Source organism: Pristiophorus japonicus, chromosome 13 (genome assembly GCF_044704955.1).
Source record: "Pristiophorus japonicus isolate sPriJap1 chromosome 13, sPriJap1.hap1, whole genome shotgun sequence".
Classification (NCBI taxonomy): Eukaryota; Metazoa; Chordata; class Chondrichthyes; family Pristiophoridae; genus Pristiophorus; species Pristiophorus japonicus.
Window position 1 is genome coordinate 79,036,597 of NC_091989.1, and position 19,017 is coordinate 79,055,613.

A 19,017-nucleotide genomic window follows, 5' to 3' on the forward strand; every position below is an offset into this window, starting at 1 on the left:
CCGTAGTAATACCCGCCCTCCTGTGTGGCTCAGAGACCGTGGACCATGTACAGTAGACAGCTCAAGTCGCTGGAGAAATACCACCAGCGATGTCTCCGCAAGATCCTGCAAATCCTCTGGGAGGACAGACGCACACACATTAGCGTACTCATCCAGGCCAACATCCCCAGCATTGAAGCACTGACCACACTTGATCAGCTCCGCTGAGCAGGCTACATAGTTCGCATGCCAGACACGAGACTCCCAAAGCAAGCGCACTACTCGGAACTCATCCACGGCAAACGAGCCAAAGGCGGGCAGAGGAAACATTACAAGGACACCCTCAAAGCCTCCCTGATAAATTGCGACATCCCCACTGATACCTGGGAGTCCTTGGCCATAGACCGCCCTAAGAGGAGGAAATGCATTCGCGAGGGCACTGAGCTCTTTGAGTATTGTTGCCGAATGCATGCAGAAATCAAGCGCAGGCAGCGGAAGGAGCATGCGGCAAACCAGGCTCCCTGCCCACCCTTTCCCTCAATGACTATCTGTCCCACCTGTAACAGAAACTGTGGTTCTTGTATTGGACTGTACAGCCACCTAAGAACTCTTGCTAAGAGTGTAAGCAAATCTTCCTCGATCCCGAGGGACTGCCTATGATGATGATGATGAAATTTGACTCGCGTGAGAACAATGGCCTAGAAATTTGATATCGGTAAAAATCGGCTGGTGCCACCGCAGACCAGTGTTAACGGCTGCCGAAAATGATGGTGCTGGCAGGACTGGTAAATTGGTGCTGGTGGCTAATTAACATTAGTCCCTCACTAAACTCACTGTGCAAGGCCGTTCTGATGGCATTTGTCCTGCTAGGAGGCCCCAATGTAGTGTTACCGTATCATTATTGCAGCAAGAACAGCCTTCTCTTAAAGCAAGGCTGTCATTTTAGAGAGTAGTTTGGTCCCTGAAAGGAGAACTGCCTTCTGAAATGAAAAAATAAACATCATATATAAATAGGCAGTTTTTAGCCCTTACAGCTCAACTGACTTCTGAAAAAAAAATTAAAAAGAATTCCCAAATTGGAGTCTTCCGCTCCTAATAAAGAAATTCTAAAAGCGTTTCAAAAACACAAATGGGCTAGCAAACCAGGGAAAGGGCACCCAAGGTCTCGCACACAGCACTCCAGCTGCAGGTAATCAACACTGCAAGACAGATCCTCTACCCACAGGGGCCAGGAGGTCCTCCAGAAAGAAGGATGTGGGACCGGATCACCGAGGCTGTCACTGCCAGCAGTGTTGCCCCCCACGATTTGGCTCCAGTGCCCAAAGATACTTCATGATCTCAGACCAGTGGTCAAGGTCAGTGAATTCATTTTCAAAAGCCATCTCCGACCAACTGCACCACCAGCCTCACACACTGCTCAATGCACGATCTGCTCCGGCCCCGCAATCACTCACCTACCAACAAACTACCAAACACGAGGCAGTCCTCACATTCCTAGCTTCAGTTCACCCACTTGGAGGAGACAGTGCTGGCCATTTTTGGCAGCGGCATGGCTGAACCCTTGGCCAGCGGCGGGGTAGAAAGGATACAAGATGCTGGTTTCCTCATATGTTATCCTTCTTGCATGTGCCTCTTGCTTTGCTGCCCTCCCCTCACCCCAACTCCAGGCTTGTGCCATCCTCACGTCACACACTTAAGAAATGCAGCTTGCCCAGCCAGTAGTCGCCCAAGAAAAGGGAGAGGAGAGTGAAGAAGAAACGGCGTCACTCGATTTCACACTCTCAGCCACCAGCTCCTCAAAGTCAAGCAGCAAAGCCATTTGCAGTGTCCTCCACTGAAAGTTAGCAGCTTCCACCAGCCACAGGGATAGCATTGCATGATATCAGCAAGATAGGCAAAGGCACACACAAGACATAAGGGAATGTATAAGGGAGATGAATTGATTTCCTGATGGCATATTGGATGGATAGATGTATAAAGTTGGATTGGAAAATTTGCCTTATAGTGGCTTTTATTTCATCATTGCGGCCAAGAGGACGTAGTGATGGTCAATAACAGAGGGAAGGTAAGATGTAGGACAAATGTTGAAGGGAGAATTGGGGTTGTGGTCACTGGTACCACAGGCGGATAATTTCAATCTTGGATATCCCGGCCAGAAAGGTGCTGTCTGGGTTGCATCCTTCCTTCTGCTTCCTCCTTTCCCTCTTCTATGTCGTCTTCCCTCTGCGAGCAGATGCTAGAAATCTGAAATAAAAGCAGAAAATGCTGGAACTACTCAGCAGTTCCAGGCAGCCTCTCGACCTGAGATGTGAACTCTGTTTCTCTCTCCATGGATGCTACCTGACTTGCTGAGTATTTCCAATACCATCCATGGCCTTGCAAACGTCCAGCAGCATCCCTGCAATCCCTGCACACTTAAAAAAAAATGTTAAAATGGATTGCACCAAGCTAATATAAAAAATCCGGGTGAAAAGCTTACATGCAAACTTACCTGAAAGATGTTTGTGTCTCGTTAATAAATGCTGATAGTGTCTCTGTCATCTGCTGCACGCTCGCTTTTTAGGGTGAGCTTAGGACCCTGCGCTAAACTCAGCACTGAGGTCGAAGTTCGCAGAATGTCACGTTAAGTTGGCAAGACGTCACACTCTTGATTTTTGCATCTTCACCAAATGGCGGCCGCTGAGTCCTGGGCCAGAGAAGGGTGTTAGAGTGGCGGCTGCCATTTAATGCCAGGATAAAAACTCACCGGATAAAAAGCAGTGACATCAGGGGAAAATAAAAAAAAGTCAAAGCTAAAGGCACGATATCTGAATGCATGAAGCATTTGCAACAAAATAAATGAATTAATAGCACAGATAGAAATTAATAGGTTTTCTCTAATAGCCATTACGGAGACGTGTTTGCAAAGTGACCAAGATTGGGAACTAAATATTCCAGAATATTTAACTTTTAGAAGAGCGAGGCAAAATGGAAAAGAAGGATGGGTAGCCTTGATAATAAAGAATGGGAGAAAGACAGTCGAGAGAAAGGTTCTTCGCTCTGAAAATCAAGATGTGGAATCAGTTTGGGTGCATCTAAGAAACAGCAAGGGACAGAAAACATTGGGAGTAGTTTATAGGCCCCCAAACAGTAGTTGTAATGTAGGAAGAGTATAAATCAGGAAATTAGAGACGTATGTAATAAGGGTAATACAGTAATCATGGGGGACTTTAATCTACATATATACTGGGCAAAACAAATTTGCAATAATGTAGAAGACGAAGTCATAAAATGAATGAATACAAGATAGTTTTCAAGATCATTATGTTGAGGAACCAACTAGGGAACAGGCTTTTTTTAGATCTAGTATTGTGCAATGAGAAAGGGTTAATTAATAACCTTTTAGTAAAGGTGCCCGAAGGGAAGATTGACCATAATATGATAGAATTTTATATTGGCATGGAAATTCTGGCCTCCCCAGGCCCTGGAGCTTGACAGATGAACCGCAGATTGGGAGCGAAGACATCTGTACGGACAAGATTGCGACATTTACACATATCTTGTCCGGCAAATATCCTCAAAAATCTTGCACCTGAAAAAGCAGGCGTATAGCCTACTTTTACAGGCGCAAGTGTTTAAAAACATACACAAAAATTAAAATTAAATTAAATGAACACATATGAAAACACATTTTATTGTTAAAAACTTTCCCCACTATGGTAAGTTTATTTTAAGGCATAATTGAAAAAAACTTTTAAAAAGTCGGGAAAATATATTTTTTTTATACGAACTTTAATTTAAATGAATCTTAAATATACAGTGTATTTTTTATTAGTGTTTTGTGTGTTTGGGGTGGTTTCTCATTCATAATAATGGGAACTCCATCTTTCGGAGTTTCCATTATTATGAATGAGAAAATACTGTACCTTGATTGGCTGCCCAGAGCCATGTGACTCCAGCTCCAGCATACGGACATCCCAATGTGCATGTGTCCGATGTGCAGGGAGTGAAGGCCTCAGGATCGGAAGCTCGAGTGGGTGCAGCATCTTCAGGTAAGTGCGCATTTTTTTCCCTTTATTCAGTAGTTTGCCCACGGGAAGACCTCGATCGGGATTTCTGGGCCATAAAGTTTGAAAGTGATTGATTTAAATTCGAAACTAGTGTCTTAAATTTAAACGAGGTAAACTATGTATATATGAGGGGCGAGTTGGCTGAGGTACATTGGGAAACTACATTAAAATGTATGACAATAGACAATTAATGGCTAGCATTTAAAGAATTAATACATAATTTACAACAAACATACATGCCTTTGAGGCACAAAAATCCCACAGGAAAAGTGGTCCAACCGTGGCAAATAAAAGAAGTTTAAAAATTGAATTAGATCAAAGGAAGGGGCTTAGAATGTTGCCAAAAAGAACAGTAAGCCTGAGGATTGGGAGGATTTTAGAATTCAGCAAAGGATGACCAACAAATTGATAAAGAAAGGGGAAATAGAATGAGAGTAAACTAGCGAGACAGAAAAACAGACTGTAAAAGCTTCTATAGGCAATCTAAAAAGGAAAAGGTTAGCGCAAGTAAATGTGAGTTGTTTACAGGCTGAGACAGGAGAAATTATAATGGGGAATAAGGAAATGGCAGAGAAATTAAACAAACACATTGTATCCATCTACACGGAAGAAGATGCAAAAAACTTGCCGGAAATAGTGGAGAGCCAAGGGGGAATAACACGAGAATGAGGAACTGAAAGAAATTAATATCAGTAAAAAAAAATAGTGCTGGAGAAATTACTGGAACTGAAAGTTGATAAATCCCCTGGACCTGATGGCCTACATACTAGGGTTTTGAAAGAGGTGGCTATAGAAATAGTGGATGCATTGGTTGTCATCTTTCAAAATTACATAGATTCTAGAACGGTTCCCGTCGATTGTAAGGTAGCAAATGTAACCCTGTGTGCTGTGACTCCCTCCAGAAGTATCTGGAGGGAGTCATGGGACAGCCTGGGTGCAGTGTTCTGCAGCATCTCATTGCTGCAGAACACTGACAGAATAACTGTCAAAATCAATGTGGCCCTGGTCCCTTTAAGGAAACCGGCTGATAACGCGTCATCAAATGATATCATCAGACCCACTTCCTTTTCATTGACTGGGGACCTTACAGGGCGGGCTTAGTGAGCCCCATCTTGGGAAGATTCTTTCGACCAAAATGTATCGCTTCACACTTTCCTGCATTAAATTTCACATGCCACATGTTCGCCTATTTCAAAAGCCTGTCTATGTCACCCTGAAGTCTATCACTCTCCTCACTGTTCACGATACGCCCAAGTTTTGTGTCATCTGCAAATTTTGAAATTGTGCCCTGTACACCCACGTCCAGGTCATTAATATATATCAAGAAAAGCAGGGAGAAGAGAAGAAGGTCCTAGAACAACCCCTTGCGCAACACCACTGTATACCTTCCTCCAGTCTGAGAAACAACCTTTCACTACTCTCTGTTTTCTGTCATCTAGCCAATTTTGTATCATTCTGCCACTATCCCTTTTATTCCACGGGCTTCAACTTTGCTAGCAAGCCTATTATGTGGCACTTTGTCGAACGCCTTTTGGAAATCCATATACACCACGTCAACCGCATTACCCTCATCAACCCTCTCTGTTACCTCATCAAAAAGTTCAAATCAAGTTGGTTAAACATGATTTGTCTTTAACAAATTCGTGCTGGCTTTTCTTAATTAATCCACATCTTTCCAAGTGACTATTCATTTTGTTCTGGATCACTGTTTCTAACAGCTTCCCCACTACCGAGGTTAAACTGACCGGCCTGTTTTATACCCACTTTTGAACAATGGTGTAACATTTGCAATTCTCCAGTTCTCTGGCACCACCCCCGTATATATGGGGATTGGAATATTATGGCCAGTACCGCCGCAATTTCTGCCCTCAATTCCCTCAGCACCCGAGGATGCATCTTATTCGCTCCTGGTGATTTATCTACTTTAAGTACAGCCAGCCTTTCTAATACCTCTTCTTTATCAATCCGGGATAGTTTCCTTGAACAGTATGTTGCGGAACCAACCAGGGAGCAGGCTATCTTAGATCTGGTACGGTGTAATGAGACAGGATAAATAAACGATCTCCTAGTAAAGGATCCTCTAGGAATGAGTGACCATAACATGCTTGAATTTCAAATTCAGTTGGAGGGTGAGAACGTTGGATCTAAAACCAGTATCCTAAGCTTAAATAAAGGAGACTACAAAGGTATGAAGGCAGAGTTGGCTAAAGTGGACTGGAAAAATAGACTAAAATATGGGACGGTTCATGAGCAGTAGCAGACATTCAAGGAGATATTTCATAACTCGCAACAAAAATATATCCCAATAAGAAGGAAAGACTAAGAGAAGGGATAACCATCCGTGGCTAACTAAGGAAATAAAGGATGGTATCAAATTGAAAACAAGGGCATATAATGTGTGGAAAAACCTAGTGGGAGGCTAGAGGATTGGGAAATATTTAAAAGTCAGTAAAGAATGACTAAAAAAATAATAGAGCGGGAAGATAGATTATGAAAGTAAATTAGCATGAAATATAAGAACAGATCTGTAAAGTCCTGTCCCTGCAGTACAGATTCACACAAGGCACATATTGAAGTCAAGGTCACTCAGGACCTGCACCTATATTACACAGCTCTCGAATGCCACACTTGCCTGAGACCTGTCCTTATATACCTGTCTGGGATAAGTATCCAGTGTCTCCTGCAAGTGCACCTCTGGTGGTAAGGTAAGCTTGTGGTTACAGGTCATCTCTAGTTACAGTCATGTATAGCATGGTAAGATACAGTTATATACAGTAGTGTGAGATACATGACATCACCCTCCCCCAAGGTCTTATTGTCTTTATAGGTTCAGTCTCTCAGGTGGTCAACGCTCTCGCGTGGAGCGTCTTAGTTGTGGTTCAGTTGTTTGCCTTGGTGCCTGTTTTTCTTTCGGTGTGATTGCTGGTATCTCGCCTGGGCTGTCTGTTTCGTTCATGATGATTGTTGGTGTCTCGCCTGGGCTGTCTGTTGGGATTGTCCTTTCCTCATGTTGTTCCCCCTGTCTGTCCACAAAAGATGCACCAATACCTTTTCGGGGCCAAGTTCGCATTAGAAACCGACCACAAGCCCCTCACGTCCCTACTATCCGAGAGCAAGGCAATAAACGCCAACGCCTCGGCACGCATTCAACGGTTGGCACTCATGCTGGCGTCTTACGATTACACCATAAGGCACAGACCAGGCACAGACAACTGTGCCGACGCGCTTAGCAGGCTACCCCTGGCGACCACGGAAGGGTCTGACTAACAGGACTGTGAGATAGTCATGGCAATCAATGCCTTTGAGTCCACAGGTTCGCCCATGACGGCTCGCCAAATCAGAGCCTGGACGACCAGCAAACCCACGTTATCCCTAGTAAAAAGATGTGTCTTAACCAGTGACTGGGCAGAGGCTCGCGATGCCTGCCCAGAGGAGATCAAATCTTTCCATAGGCGCATGCATGAGCTGTCACTACAAGCAGACTGCCTGATGTGGGGCAGCCAAGTAGTTATGCCTCTGCGAGGCAGAGAGGCATTTGTCCAGGAGTTCCACTGCGAGCACCCGGGGATCATTCTCATGAAGGCCATAGCCAGATCCCATGTCTAGTAGCCTGGCATTGACGCGGACTTGGAGTTCTGCGTCCGACGGTGCACCATTTGTGCCCAACTCAGTAATGCCCCCAGGGAGGCCCTCCTGAGCCCCTGGCCCTGGCTCACCAAACCGTGGTCGCGGATGCACGTAGACTATGCCGGCCCATTCATGGGCAAAATGTTCCTCGTAGTTGTAGATGCATTTTCTAAGTGGATCGAATGCACCATTTTAAACTCAAGCACCACCTCCACCACTGTGGAGAGCCTTGGAACCATGTTTGCAACGCACGGCATTCCTGACATATTGGTCAGTGATAATGGTTCGTGCTTCACCAGCGCAGAATTCCAAGATTTTATAAGTGACCACGGCATAAATCACGTTAAGACGGCACCGTTCAAGCCGGCCTCCAACGGCCCGGCGGAGCGAGCAGTGCAGATCATTAAACAAGGCATGCTCAAAAGCCAAGGTCCCACGCTGCAGGGCCGCCTGTCGCGACTGCTGCTGGCATACAGATCTTGTCCGCATTCATTGACTGGATTCCCCCGTGCAACTATTAATGAAACGGACCTTAAAAACAAGGCTCTCATTAATCCTCCCAGACATGCATGAAATCGTTGAGGCAAAATGCCGTAAGCTAACCGAGTACCATGACCGAAATTCGAGGGGGAGGTGGAATAAGATAGGGGACAAAGTGTTTGTGCTAAACTATGACAGGGGTCCCAAATGGCTTGCAGGGACAGTAACAGGCAAGGAAGGAAACAGGCTACTGGTGGTACAAATGGACAATGGCCAAACCTGCCGGAGGCATGTAGACCAAGTCAAAAGTAGATTTACCAACAACACTGCTGAACCAGAGGCAGACTACAATGTGGAACTACAATGCACGCGACGCCTCCTTCTCCACCATTCCATACTCTGACTCCGCCCGCGAAAGTGACCTGGAGGCATAAGCTATGGGTTGTAATTTACCCGCACTATTGACATGTTGTAAAACGCACCCGATCCCGTACGCTGATGCATCACATGTAAGAACTAGCTTTTTACCTGGATCAAAGAAAGCCAAAACACTGTTGGAACACAGAAGGTTGCACGCCTTGTTGAAGACGCGTTCCTGGGCGTCCCCCCAAAACCAATCGCACCCCTTTCTGAGTAGCATGTGGAGAGGCTCCAGCAGCGTGCTTAAGTTCTGCATAAAGTTCTCAAAGTAGTTGAGTAGCCCGAGAAAGGCGCGCAGTTCTGAGACATTCCGGGGCCTGGGTGCCAGGCGAATTGCTTCGGTTTTGGACTCTGTTGGGCGGATTCCAAAAATTGCCCAAAAATTCAACCTCGGGCGTGAGAAACAGGCACTTGGATTTCTTAACTCTTCGGCCTACCCGATCCAACTGCTTTAATACTTCCTCCAAATTGCGGAGATGGGAGTCGGTGTCCCTGCCCGTGATAAGTATGTCGTCTTGAAATACAACCGTCCCCGGGATGGACTTGAGCAGACTCTCCATGTTGCGCTGGAATATAGCAGCTGCCGACTTGATGCCGAATGGTCATCGATTGTACATGAAAAGGCCTCGATGTATGTTGATGGTGGTGAGTAGCTTGGACTCGTCGGTCAATTCTTGCGTCATATACGCAGATGTGAGATCTAGTTTTGAGAAACGTTCCAGCCAATGTGGCAAATAAGTCCACCGCTCTGGGCAGCAGGTATTGGTCCTGTCGGGAGACTCTGTTTATGGTAGATTTGTAGTCCCCACAGATTCGTACGGATCCATCAGGCTTCATGACTGGGACGATGGGACTTGCCCAGTCGCTAAATTCCACGGGTGAGATTATGCCTTCCCGCAGAAGCCTGTCCAGTTCATGTTCAATCTTTTCCCTCATCACATAGGGCACAGCTCTAGCCTTGTGATGGACCGGTCTAGCATCCTGTGTGATGTAGATTTTGACTTTGAAGGTGCCCACACCCTGGCTGAAAGAAATGTTCAAATCGACTTAGAACTGTTGAGCAGGAGGTCCGTTCCTCTGACGACATGGCATGAACATCATCCCATTTCCAATTTAGTTTTGCCAGCCAGCTTCTCCCCAGCACTGCTGGGAGATCTCCGGGAACAATCCACAGGGGAAGTTGGTTCACTGTCCCTTTGTGTGTGACTGAGAGCGTGGCGCTGCCGAGGACTGGGACGATTTATTTGGTATAGGTCCTTAGTTTGGTGTCGACCCTTGTAAGTTTTGGTCTGACTCTTTTGTGCGGCCACAGCTGTTCAAATTGTTGAGCGCTCATGAGAGATTGACTCGCTCCCATATCCAGCTCCATGTTGACGAGTATCCCGTTGAGTAGGACCCTCATCATTATTGGAGGCATCTTATTGTAGGAGCAGTGGCCATTGATCGTGTTGACCCACTGTACATCGGTGTCCCGGGTACTGTCCCCACCGTCTTCTGGTCCGCTTTCCGACCCTTCTGATTCGTATACCAGCTGAGCTGCCGTTTGTCTGCACATGCGGGCCAGATGCCCTGTATAGTCGCAGTTTCTGCAAACAGCATGCTGAAATCGACACCCCCTTGATGAGTGCCTTCCCTCACATCTCCAGCACAGACCGCTTTCATTGTTTCCAAAGGATGAGCTGCGTCTGGCTGATCTCTCTTGAGCTTCTCTCAGTTTGTAGTTGATTGCTCACATTGTGGGTTGATGAGGTGTGAACGGCCGTTCATGTGGCCCTTGATGGCTTCTGGCGCCACTGCCTGCTGTTGAGGGCCTGCTCTCCTGCCTTTGTCTGTGTGTGGGGTAGCGACTTGTTTCACGCTGTGAATCCCTTGTTCCGATGTTTCGTTAGTTGTCGTACCTGCAATGTAGATCAACCTCGCCTCCTTCTCCTGTGCAACCAGTGCTGCTGCCTCTAGGGTCAGGTTCTTGGTCTCTATGAGCTTTTGGAATATGCCTGCATGGCCTATTCCTTCAATAAAAAAGTCTCTCAGTACTTCTCTCCTTAGTTCATCAGAGAACTCCCATAAGCTAGCCAACCTCCGAAGTTCCGCCACAAAGTCGGGTATACTCTGGCCCACACAGCGTCTGTAGTTGTAGAACCTGTGTCTGGCCATGTGTAGGCTGCTCGCTGGCTTCAGGTGGTCTCTTACCAGTGTGCTCAACTCTTCAAACGACTTGCTTGCTGGTTTCTCGGGTGCCAGCAGGTCCTTCATTAAGCCGTATGTTTTCGAGCCACAGCTGGTCAAGAGATGGGCTCTTCTCTTGTCTGCCTTATCGTCGCCTAACCAGTCTTTGGTTACAAAACTTTGCTGGAGCCTTTCTATAAAGTCCTCCCAATTATCTCCAGCATTGTATTTTTCATCTGAGCCGTTGTTCGCCATTCTGTGGATTCTGTAATCCCGTAACTCATCGCCACTGTAAAGTCCTGTCCCTGCAGTACAGATTCACATGAGGCACATACTGAAGTCAAGGTCACTCAGGAACTGCACCTTTACTACACAGCTCTCGAATGCCATACTTGCCTGAGACCTGTCCTTATATACCTGTCTGGGACAGGTATGCAGTATCTCCTCCAAGTGCACCCCTGGTGGTAAGGTAAGCTTGTGGTTACATGTCATCTCTCGTAACAGTCATGTATAGCATGGTAAGATACAGTTATGTACAGTAGTATGAGATACATGACAAGATAGTAAGAGTTTCTACAGGTACATAAAAAGGAAAAGAGTGGCTAAGTAAATGTTGGTCCCCTAGAGGATGAGACTGGGGAATTAATAATGGAGAATAGGGAAATGGCAGAATCTTGTTCCTGGCAGTCAGTTCAATCGCTCTCCCCCAGGGTGTGCTTGTCAAACAGGTACTCTCCCATGCCCTTTTCAGGGGCTCCAAGTCTCTTCAGGTTGGTGATGTGATCTCCAAGCTGCTTGATCATCTTCACTTGTTCATCCAAGTAGTGGTCTCCAGGAAGTGACACAAATGAGGGTCGGTGCTCCCAGTGGAGAGTTTATGCAGATCCAGCAGAGTCTGGTTCACATTCTTCTCCATCTGCAGAGCTCTCTGCATCGCCTCCAGACCATTGCTCCACTCACCTTGAACAAATATTTTGTATTGTTCTTCATGGTAGAAGACACTAAAAACATCCCAATAGTGGATAATCAAGAGGCTATAGGGAGGAAGGAACTTAATACAATCACTATCACTAAAGAAGTAGTACTCGGTAAAATAATGGAACTAAGGATGGACAAGTCTCTTGGCTTACATAGTTGGGTCTTAAAAGAAGTGACTGCAGAGATAGTGGATGCATTGGTTGTAACCTACCAAAATTCCCTGGATTCTGGGCAGGTCCCAGCAGATTATAAAACTCCAAAGGTAACACCACTATTTAAAAAAGGAGGCAGAAAGAAAGCAAGAAGCTATAGACCGGTTAGTCTAACATCTGTCGTTGGGAAAATGCTGGAGTCCATTATTAAGGAAGCAGTAGGAGGACATTTTGGAAAAGCAAAATTCAATCAAGCAAGAGTCAGCATGGTTTTATGAACGGGAAATCATGTTTTACAAATTTGCTGGAGTTCTTTGAGGATGTTACGAGCAGGGTGGATAAGGGGGAATCAGTGGATGTGGATTTGGATTTCCAGAAGGCATTCAATAAGGTGCCACATAAGAGGTTACTGCACAAGAGAAAAATTCATGGGGTTGAGGGTAATATATTAGCATGGATAGAGGATTGGCTAAGATAATGAGGGGGCTCTACAAGGTGGATGCAGAGAGGATATTTCCACTCATAAGGGGAAATTAAAACTAGGGAACATAGTCTTATGGGGCATGGGCTCTCTCTCCCCCTCCCTCCCTCTCTCTCTCTCCCCCTCCCTCCTCCCACTCTCTCCCTCCCTCCCCTCTCTCTCCCTCCCTCCCCTCTCTCTCCCTCCCTCCCTCCCCTCTCTCTCTCTCTCCCTCCCCTCTCTCTCTCTCCCTCCCTCCCCCGCTCTCTCTCCCTCCCTCCCTCCCTCCCTCCCTCTCTCTCTCTCCCTCTCTCTCTCTCTCTCTCTCTCTCTCCCCCTCCCTCCCCTCTCTCTCTCTCTCCCTCCCTCCCCTCTCTCTCTCTCTCCCTCCCTCCCCCCCTCTCTCTCTCCCTCCCTCCCCCCCCTCTCTCTCTCCCTCCCTCCCCCCCTCTCTCTCTCTCCCTCGCTCTCTCTCTCTCTCTCTCTCCCCCTCCCGCTCAGCGACACGAACGGCTTTCTCCCCCCCCCCTCCCGCTCAGCGGCACGAACGGCTGCAGAATTCTCCCTGGCTGAAGCACTTTCACACAGGTAGGAAGATGGTTTATTTAATCTTTTCTTGGCTTATAAATGTTTATTCAGGTTGGATTTATTTGTATAATATTTGTAGAAGTATAAATAAGGATTTATTGTCGAATTTAATGAGTTCCCTCCCCCCCCTCCCCCCCACCTCGTTCTGGACGCCTAATTTGTAACCTCCGCCTGATTTTTTAATGTGTAGAACAGGTTTTTTCAGTTCTACAAAAATCTTCACTGGCTCCATTCTACTTTAGTTTGGAGTACATTTTCACCGTGGAAACTTTCAAATCGGGCGTCAGTGGCCGGACACGCCCCCTTTTGAAGAAAAAATTCTGTTCTAAACTAGAACTGTTCTACCTGACTAGAACTGCAGAAAAAAAAATGTGGAGAATTGCGATTTCTAAAATAGTCCATTCTCTACCAATTGCTCCTAAAAATCAGGCGCGAATCATGTGGAAACTTGGGCCCAATGAAGTGACAGTTTATCCTGACTTTGCTGAAAAGACTTGCAACCTCTAGAAAGCTAAATCTGTGCTGACAATGCACTCAGCAACAGCATCTGCCTTAGGAAACAACCAGGCCAGGTGGAAGTATGTATTGTGCTTTCCATGCTGTGCATTAATGAGCTAGATGAACGGACACTGAACTGCCGCCTCAGGCTCACAGATGTGGTTCCTGAGCTGCGTGATTCCTGTGGGCGTTCAGGGAAATTTGAAAGATTGGGTTAAAATTATGCTTAAGGGTCTGACAAGTACCTCATACTGATAATTACCTCAGCTGCCTCTGGCGTTCGGGTCACTGCTGCGCTGGCAAATATGCCCAAGGAAAAGATGCATGGGGTGGGATGATGGCGGGTTGCCGACCCACTCCCAAGTTATTTCAAATTTCCCTCTGGATTCCCTTCCATTCCCGCCCTCACGGATGTCAAATTCCAGCATTTGGGTACAAAACAAGGGGTACGATACTTGGACTATATAAGACTCGGGTATGTCTACATTTTTGGTTCTTGCACATGGTGAAGGATAGCAAAGATCTTAAGAGGATATGGAGGAAATTGTCCAGAAAAATACCAAATCTTACACCTCTCATTTATGAGGATATGCCCTAAGAATTTTGAAGCAACTTGGGTTGAGAGGGGATATGATTGAGTTTTTAAAGCGAAGGTTTCCATTATAGGTTATTTGAAATGGAGAGAACTGGTAGCTTTGGAGGTCGTGCTTGTAAAATCCAGACACAAAGGCCTCGATATTAACCTACTTGATCAGGTAGTTAAAATATAAAAAGCGGCCGACCTGCCCCAAACCCGACATTGATGAGGCATCCGCAATTTCCACGTTGGTTGCCAGCGGATCTGACAAGTGTTCCGCTATGGAGAGGTGGGAAGCTCCTAAAAATATTTAAATCAGGGTCCTATGAATCAATAAGTACTCCAAATTGAATTTAAGTACTGCGGCATGGGTTTTCTGTGAGTTGGCAAGGTCACTGTGGAAATGGGCGGGATTGGCTGGATGTTTATTTAGGTGTTTAACTTCCCATATGAAAGTTTCTACACTCACAGGTGCTTCCTCAGTTCATTGTGGGCTGCAGCTTTGTGAAAGTACTTGGCTTTACATAGTGATTTTCAGACTCCAGACTTCGCGAGGGAGACGTCCATTATTGGTGCTGCCATTGCCGTGGTGTTCTGATTGCTAAAGAGGAGGAGGAAGAGGAAGAGATCACCAGCAACAAGAGTGAACTGAGGAGCAAGCTGCAGGTGGGCAGTGCTTGCAAAAGGCTATACCTACCCAACAGGGTGTACAGGCAGAGGCACAGCTTTCTTGACTTCTTGGAGGAGCAGTGAATTAGGAGGCTCTGGATGACGACATGGCAGGTGGTCGTCGACCTCTGCAGCACCCTGGAGGAAGACCTTCTGCCAGCTGGACCTGTCGGCCATGCCACTGGCAGTTAAAGTCACCACGGTCCTGAATTTCTTTGCTTCTGGCTCAGAAGAAATATCGAGGGTGTTGCAGTCGGCAGTGCACAAATACATCAGTCAGGTAACAGGTGGATTATTTTCCAGGGCCATAACATTTTCCTGTGATGAAGGCAGTCATATAGAGTGAGCATTGGGATTTGCAACTCCTCAGATAATGAAGCAGTCCGTACCCCGTGCAGACCTGGACAACATATAGACTTGGACTGATAAGTGGCAAGTAACGTTTGCACCACACAAGTGTCTGGCGTTGACTATTTCCAAGAATAGAGAGTCTAACCACCTCACTTGACATTCAACGGCTTTACTATCGCCGAATCTCCAAGCATCAACATTCTGGGAGCCACCATTGACGAGAAACTTAACTGGACCAGCCACACAAATGCTGTGGCTACAAGAGCATGTCAGAGGCTGGGTATTCTGCTGCGAGTGATCTATCGACTCTGGATCAGTTCCTATGGACTGGTGGGTAGCTAATGATAACACCACTTTTTAAAAAAGGAGGGAGAGAGAAAACGGGGAATTATAGACCAGTTAGCCTGACATCAGTAGTGAGGAAAATGTTGGAATCAATTATTAAAGATGAAATAGCAGTGCATTTGGAAAGCAGTGACAGGATCGGTCCAAGTCAACATGGATTTATGAAAGGGAAATCATGCTTGACAAATCTTCTAGAATTTTTTGAGGATGTAACTAGTAGAATGGACAAGGGAGAGCCAGTGGATGTGGTGTATTTGGACTTTCAAAAGGCTTTTGACAAGGTCCCACACAAGAGATTGGTGTGCAAAATTAAAGCACATGGTATTGGGGGTAATGTACTGACGTGGATAGAGAACTGGTTGGCAGACAGGAAGTAAAGAGTCGGGATAAACTGGTCCTTTTCAGAATGGCAGGCGGTGACTAGTGGGGTGCCGCAGGGCTCAGTGCTGGGACCCCAGCTATTTACAATATACATTAATGATTTAGATGAAGGAATTGAGTGTAATATCTCCAAGTTTGCAGATGACACTTAGCTGGGTGATGGTGTGAGCTGTGAGCAGGATGCTAAGAGGCTGCAGGGTGACTTGGACAGGGTAGGTGAGTGGGCAAATGCATGACAGATGCAGTATAATGTGGATAAATGTGAGATTATCCACTTTGGGGGCAAAAACACGAAGGCAGAATATTATCTGAATGGCGGCAGATTAGGAAAAGGGGAGGTGCAACGAGACCTGGGTGTCACGGTACATCAGTCATTGAAAGTTGGCATGCAGGTACAGCAGGCGGTGAAGAAGGCAAAATGGTATGTTGGCCTCCATAGCTAGGGGATTTGAGTATAGGAGCAGGGAGGTCTTACTGCAGTTGTACAGGGCCTCGGTGAGGCCTCACCTGGAATATTGTGTTAGTTTTGGTCTCCTAATCTGAGGAAGGACTTCTTGCTATTGAAGGAGTGCAACGAAGGTTCACCAGACTGATTCCTGGGATTGCAGGACTGACATATGAGGAGAGACTGGATTGACTGGGCCTGTATTCACTGGAGTTTAGAAAGATGAGAGGGGATATCATAAAAACATATAAAATTCTGACGGGACTGGACAGGTTAGATACAAGAAGAATATTTCCGATGTTGGGGAAGTCCAGAACCAAGAGACACAGTCTAAGGATAAGGGGTAGGCCATTTAGGGCTGAGATGAGGAGTAATTTCTTCACTCAGAGAGTTGTTAACCTGTGGAATTCCCTACCGCAGAGCGTTGTTGATGCCAGTAGTTCATTGGATATATTCAAGAGGGAGTTAGATATGGCCCTTACGGCTAAAGGGATCAAGGGGTATGGAGAGAAAGCAGGAAAGGGGTACTGAGGTGAATGATCAGCCATGATTTTATTGAATGATGGTGCAGGCTTGAAGGGCCGAATGGCCTACTCCTGCACCTATTTTCTAAGTATCTATGTTTACCTCCTGACAAGCCTTTCCACCATCTACAAGGCACAAGTCAGGAGTGTGATGGAATACTCTTCACTTGCCTGGATGAGTGCAGCTCCAACAACACTCAACAAGTTCGACACCATCCAGAACAAAGCAGTCTGCTTGATTGGCTCCCCATCCAATACCTTAAACATTCACTCCCTCCACCACCAGTGCACCGTGGCTGCAGTGTATACCATCTACAAGATGAACTGTAGCAACTCGCCAAGGCTTCTTTGACAGCACCCTCCAAACCCAGGACCTCTACCACTTAGGACAAGGGTGGCAGTCACATGGGAACACCATCACCTCCAAGTTACACACCATCCTGACTTGGAAATATAGTGTCGCTTTGTCAAAATCCTGGAAATACCTCTCTAACAGCACTCTGGGTGTACCTGCACCACATGGACTGCAGCAGTTTAAGAAGGCTGCTCACCACCACTTTCTCAAGGGCAATTATTGATGTGCAGTAAATGTTGACCTTGCCAGTGATGCCCACATCGCACGAACAAATTTTTAAAAAGTCACTGTTGTAATGTAGGAAACACAAGAGCCAATTTGCACACAGCAGACTTCCATAAACAGCAATGTGATAATGATCCGATAATCAGTTTATTCGTGATGTTAATTGAAGGATAAACATTGGCCAGAACACTGGGGATAACGTTCCTGCTTTTCTTCAAAATAGTGCCGTGGGATCTTTTATGTCTATCGTAGAGACCAGACGGGGCCTCGGTTTAATGTCTCAATAGTGCGGCACTCCCCCTCAGTACTGCACTGGAGTGTCAGCCTAGATTTTTGCAGAAAAATTAGTGACTAGCCCCTACCTCTAGGACTCTCAACTTCTTCCCTGTCAAGATCTATCTTGGCTATAGGGTATTCATGCCTGATACTTTTACATCCAGTATGCAGATTCTTGCATTTTGTCCATATTGAACTTAATTTTCCACTTATCAGTCCTGTTGAACTGTAAGATTTTAGCAGGCTCCTCTTAGCCCACAGATTGGTTTCAGCTGAAAATTTTAACTACTTTCCATTGGGGACAATGTTCTTTCACTTTCACCTTCGTCAAACATAATGGTTGAGAAGGTGGGTGAATGTCTTGATACCATGCCTCCACTAAATCTGCTTTCAAATCAGCCACCTGGGGTTGGGGGGACTACAGTCCATCTGATGTTTCCCTTCATTAATGTAGGAAAACTTCTAGCCTCAAATGCTGTCGCTGAGATTTGAAACTCAGTATATAGAACGATTGTGGCTGTGAATCTGTCCAGCCAAACATGGCATCTGGAATTGGTAATAAACTTTGTATTAACTATTATTCTGAGAACACCAGCAAAAAATATTTACTGCCCTTTTTGTGAAGAAGTAATTTTCTTTCTTTGGTTTTCAGTATTAAGATAGTAGTTTACTTTTTCACACTACTGACATCTATGCATTGATCTTGTTTTTTTTCAGTGGATCTATATCCTGACCATACTTCAAGAAGTGACTCTCTGGTGCAAAATAGGGGACGTCGACCCTGTAGTAATGGTAGATATTACACTGAACTCAGTAGGGATGCTTGAAAGCCTGGCTGAATCAAGTATGAAATCTAAGAAAAAAACAGGTATAGTATTTAATCATAGGACACAAATAGATGAAGAAAAGTGAGATGTTTTATTGCTGACAATGTGTGTATACATACAGTGGTAATTTATATGTCTGCTCACATAATAGCAATTCAAATAAGAAAAAAAAGAAAGATTTGCATTTATGTAGCACCTTTCACAATCACAGGGGGGCCCAAAGCACTTTACAGCCAGCAAAGTAATTTTGAAGTATAGTCACTGTTGTAATGTAGAAAACGTAGTAACCAATTTGTGCATAACAAGATCCCACAAACAGCAATGTGATAATCAGATAATTCGATTTTAGCGATGTTGGTTAAGAGATAAATATTGACCCAGATACCTTGGGAGAACTCCCCTGCTCTTCTTTGGAAAAGCTACATATTTTGTGCAGTGTTTTGTAATTGGTTGGGATATGGCCTGAATTTTGTGGTCAGCGGTGAAGGAACAGTGCCTGCTGTTCACCTTGCTGATAGCCCACAAAAACTTTGTGCGCAGCTATGGAGCAGAAACTTGCTCTAATCTGGCCTCAGATGCAATGTGGCGCCCTCTACAGGGCACCTGTGGCATCTGTGAGCAGGGCAAACAACAGCTTGTGAAAGA

General features: G+C 45.7%; 1 protein-coding gene across 8 annotated transcripts in view; it reads left to right on the plus strand.

Moving 5' to 3' along the window:
• The window catches only part of cfap54 (cilia and flagella associated protein 54), a 724,932-nt gene that overhangs the window by 81,325 nt on the left and 624,590 nt on the right, over positions 1-19,017 (plus strand). For all 8 annotated transcript variants that reach the window (XM_070897703.1, XM_070897704.1, XM_070897705.1 and 5 more), the window contains one exon: positions 18,263-18,413. In XM_070897703.1, coding sequence (XP_070753804.1) covers positions 18,263-18,413 — 151 coding nt within the window. The remainder of the gene's footprint in view (positions 1-18,262; positions 18,414-19,017) is intronic.